The 4,318-nt window shown below is 47.8% G+C and overlaps 1 protein-coding gene across 1 annotated transcript; it reads right to left on the minus strand.

Annotated features, from left to right (window-relative positions):
- Window positions 1-435: 435 nt before the first annotated feature.
- On the minus strand, window positions 436-3,845 carry LOC109777020 (serine/threonine/tyrosine-protein kinase HT1). Its single transcript, XM_020335681.4, has 3 exons — window positions 3,132-3,845; window positions 1,412-1,867; window positions 436-1,082 (listed from the first exon to the last, which is right to left on the minus strand). Exons 1-3 carry the CDS (start codon window positions 3,498-3,500, stop codon window positions 813-815), a joined length of 1,095 nt encoding a protein of 364 aa, XP_020191270.1. The 5' UTR covers window positions 3,501-3,845; the 3' UTR covers window positions 436-812.
- Between the last annotated feature and the right edge of the window lie 473 nt (window positions 3,846-4,318).

A 4,318-nucleotide genomic window follows, 5' to 3' on the forward strand; every position in this document is an offset into this window, starting at 1 on the left:
CGTTCTTGCACAGGACTCGATAAAGCGGCGGGGCCTTTTTCCTGAGCCTGGATATGAACCGGCTAAGGCTTGCCACGCAGCACGCGAGCTTCTGGACCTCCCAAATTGTTTCTGGAGGTTTGAGGTTGATGATTGCTTGTATCTTCTATGGGTTTGCTCGCATTTTACTCTTTTATCTATGTCAGGGACTCTCTCTTTTCAATTTGTTCCCAAGATCTCAAATATCCAACAAGTTGGCGCTAGGCAAATCAAACTGAATATGCTATTATGCCCTTCTCCCTTGAATTTTACAGTATGAAAGCCAGTTCATGTCACGGGAGTTTTTCCTTCTATCTGTACAACATTGTGTATTCTTGATGCAGCATGGTAGAAAGTTCATGCCCAGGAGTTTTACATCTAGTGCGACAAAATGGCAATCCCTTCGGAGAAGCTCAGTTATGTAAGGCTAAGATAATGGTAATTCTTGCTGAAGCAGATAAAAGAGTAGGAACACGATTCATGAAGAGCTCAGTTATAATTACAATTACAAAAGCTAGCTAGTTCATGGTTCCATCACTCGGTCACAAGTAAACGGCAGCCGATAGATAATCTGCAGGGAGAACTGCTTTGTCATATCTAGATAGAAACGCACGGCCGGCTTCGATGGCATCATCAATGATGGCAATCATAATAACCAAGAAGAAAGAAAAAACGAAATTGGAGCGAGCCTAGATGCCGCAATAATAGAGGGCCGGCACATAGAGAGGAAGAAACTCAGAGAAAGGTGCATATTATACATGGCGAGGATGAAGGAGGAGCACCGCCCGCATACATCACGCTTTGAGAGACGCGGACCGGCGCATTGATTTGACCCGAGGGAAGCACCGTAGTAGGCTCTGCTGATGCTGATGCTGGTGGTGCGTCGGAGGCGGTATGTATGACAGGAAGAAGGATGGGTCATTGTCAAGCGCTTCCTTGTAGCCCTCGAGGACCGTGACGATATCGTCAAACTGAGGCCTTCTTTCTGGGTTTGTCGCCCAGCACTGAGATATCAGATGGCTCATGGCCACAGGGCACGAAGCAGGCAACGGTGGCCTCGCATTCTGCACAGAAAAAATAAATAGCTGGTTAAAAAATGCCGGAACATTTGAAGCATGTTGAACTTGATTAGCATAATGAACTGATGTTTCCCCAAATTCTGAGGTCTGTCTATGGTACTTGCGAAACATTAATACAATTTGGAGAATTCCACATAATTCGGTCATTAACATTGATAGCTGAGCACTAAACATACTCCATTGACCAAATCTGAGCTAAGAAACATGCTCCGTATACTTATGAAGCAAGGCGAACAACAATTAGTCTTTAGAATCCACAAGTGAGAAACTAGCATCCACACATAAAGAAGTGTTGTGTAAGGATCCGTACATACCTTGAGGGCGACAGCTATAGCGGCCTGTTCAGGTGTCATCTCGCTGAATGGAACCAAAGCAGTTAAAATCTCCCACAAGACGATTCCAAAGCTGTACACATCGACTTTTCTAGTGTGGGTTTTCTCCTTGATCATTTCAGGAGCCATCCACCGATAGGTGCCCGTAAACCCCTTGCCGCTTCCGCACTGCGACTCCAGACATGAGATCCCGAAATCCGCCACTTTGACCGACATATCCTCCCCCAGAAGCACGTTTTCGGACTTCAGGTCTCTATGAAGTATCCCCTGTGAGTGCAGGTAGCTCATCCCACGGGCAATGTCTAGAGCTAGTTTCAGAACTAGTTCGATGGGGACTGAATGAGGCTCTTGCTGGTGTAGATACTTCCTAAGGGAACCCCCTGCCATGTACTCAGTGATGATACAGAATACTGGTGGTTTCTTGCATGCTGCGACGAACTGCGAAAGAAGAAGATTACCATCAAATTCCATAAAAAACAGAGACTTGACAAAACGCTTTGATACAGCCAGTTAACTGTAAGTATTCCAATCATTTCAGATCCAACATAGATCATAAGCAAAATTGTTTGAACCTTATTACTGACATATGTTCACAGCCCAGCATGTAAATTTGGTTCACAGAAAAGCAACGTGCGAGAAATCAAGAACATTCACAAGTTGGCAGTGTGTAAAACCGGATACAGGGAACAGTCTGAACTGAAGAACTACCAACCATAATACCGTTTGAATTTTCAAGCTTAATAATCCATCTGATGCAGTCAACTAACCTTTTATCCATGTGACTTGTGGGGCTGAGCGAGACAGGACCTCACTTAGCAAAGGGAAAAGCGGGATTGATATTTATCTGCACATGAACTATCCACCTATCTATCACTCTCCGGGTCGATTCTCGTTATTAAACACTTAGACGATAAGACGCGCTTTTCTCTGCATCTGAAAGCAGTTAAGACTTAAGAGTGGGCACGCCCTACATGGTCCACCACCCACTTTAATTAATTAGAAAATCCAAGTATCTAACGTTATCGGCTTATCGTGTACAGAGCTGTAGGTGTCGTGAACTCGTCAAGCCTTCCGCGACACTCTTGTCCAAATTATTCCGTTTTACCGCCATACAAAACCACAGAGAGACTAAAAATATTTGGAAGGTTGCTTTGATGCACTAAGTCGTCCAGACTGTACAAACATAAGTCGGGCCAAAGTACAAATTGCTATTACCACCTAAAAGCTGCACTTTATGAATGGACAGCAATCAGTACGACTGTATGAGTGTAAAGATGGAGACAGTGAACTATCATGGAGAAAACAAACAATCATGTCTAAAGATTTGTTCCAGCTGGTACAAAGTTGGGGTTTCACTATCGTAAACATTACGTACTTACTACCTGAAATTCACAATTTAGAAGTGTAGATGGTTTCTTTAACGGAAATCGCCGAGGAAGGACCACTGTTTTTTTTCCTCAAAAAAGAACAATAAAATTGATAGGGGAAAGAAGCTTGTCTGCCTAAAGTTTCCACCTTTAATGTGAAGATCGGTTGGGATGGCAAATCCTCAGGCATGGGCACCAACAACACAACCAATTTGCTCAATTCAGATTCATATCACTGAAGCAGATGTTAATAATTTCATCTAATCAAAGTAATCCAGTGGCAACAACAGGGTAGAAAGTGAAAGTAGAAAAGTTTAGTAAGTAGTAGAACGTACGGAGAGGATGTTGTGGTGGCGGAGGCGGAGGAGGAGCGCGACCTCGGAGGCGAACTGGCGCTCGAGCTCGGCGGCGAGCGCGGCGTCCTCCTCGGGCTGGCTGACCATCTTGATGGCGACCTCGCGGCCGGCGTAGCGGCCGGAGTAGACGCGGCTGTGGCGGCCGGAGGCGAAGCGCGCCCGGATCTGGAGCTTGGAGAGGTCGGCGCTCCAGAGCTCCTCGCCGCCGCCCCGGATCTTGGCGCCCGGCGGCGCCACCAGGTACTTGGACCACGACACCGCCTTCTTGTAGTCCCCCAGCGACAGCCGCCGCTCCAGCCGCCTCCCCGCGCCATCCCCGCCCTGCTTGAAGCACTGCAGGCTCTTCATTTCTGCTCTTTTCTTCGCCCCGCGGCGGCGGGCGGGCGAGAAATCAGTCCGAATCAGATCGGATCAGATCGAGCTTTCCGGCGCGCGCGGGGCTGTCTGCTGGCGTTTCTTGCTCCCTCTCTTTACCCGGCCCTACATTCCAGTATCCTCCGACCTTCCATTCACATCCAATCCAGTGGAGGCTCGTGGTGTGGCTGAGGGAGGGAGGGAGAGAGGGAGGAGAAAGAAGGTGCTGCGAAGCTGCGGATGATTGCGGGAGGAGGGTGGTGGTTTTGGAGAGCGGCCAGCGGCAGCAGGAGGAAGGAGCCAAAGAGCAGAGCAGAGTAACATGCAGCGAAATGAGATAGCTTTTGGATGGTTTGGCAGAGAGTGATAGAGTCGTACAGTGAGTGGGAGAGTGACAGTGAGTGAAACTGAACGTCTCTCCTCGGCCAACAATAGCCTTGACTTGCTTAGAATATTTTTCACACTCGACTGTGGACTTGTTGAATAGTACTATGATAGCATTTTTTTTCTTCACGAATACGCAAAGATTACGTGTCTTTTCATTGATGGACGGAGAGTTGTAGCATGGGGTTACAATCGGTACGCGCGCAAGGAGGCATGGTAGCAAGCGTAGGAGCAGAACAGAGGACAAGGGGTAGCCAGAGGAAGAATTTAACGCGAATCGGGGGTCTGAGCACCCCGTGGATATCCTGCATCTAGGAAAGTAGGCGAAAGCCATCTTGGATGGTACGTGCCTTGCGATGGAGTCGATGGACGAGCGCGAAGATGAGAGGGGCGATCTTGGCCACGGATCTACCGTTGATCCAATGATC

This window comes from Aegilops tauschii, chromosome 3, assembly GCF_002575655.3.
Source record: "Aegilops tauschii subsp. strangulata cultivar AL8/78 chromosome 3, Aet v6.0, whole genome shotgun sequence".
Classification (NCBI taxonomy): Eukaryota; Viridiplantae; Streptophyta; class Magnoliopsida; order Poales; family Poaceae; genus Aegilops; species Aegilops tauschii.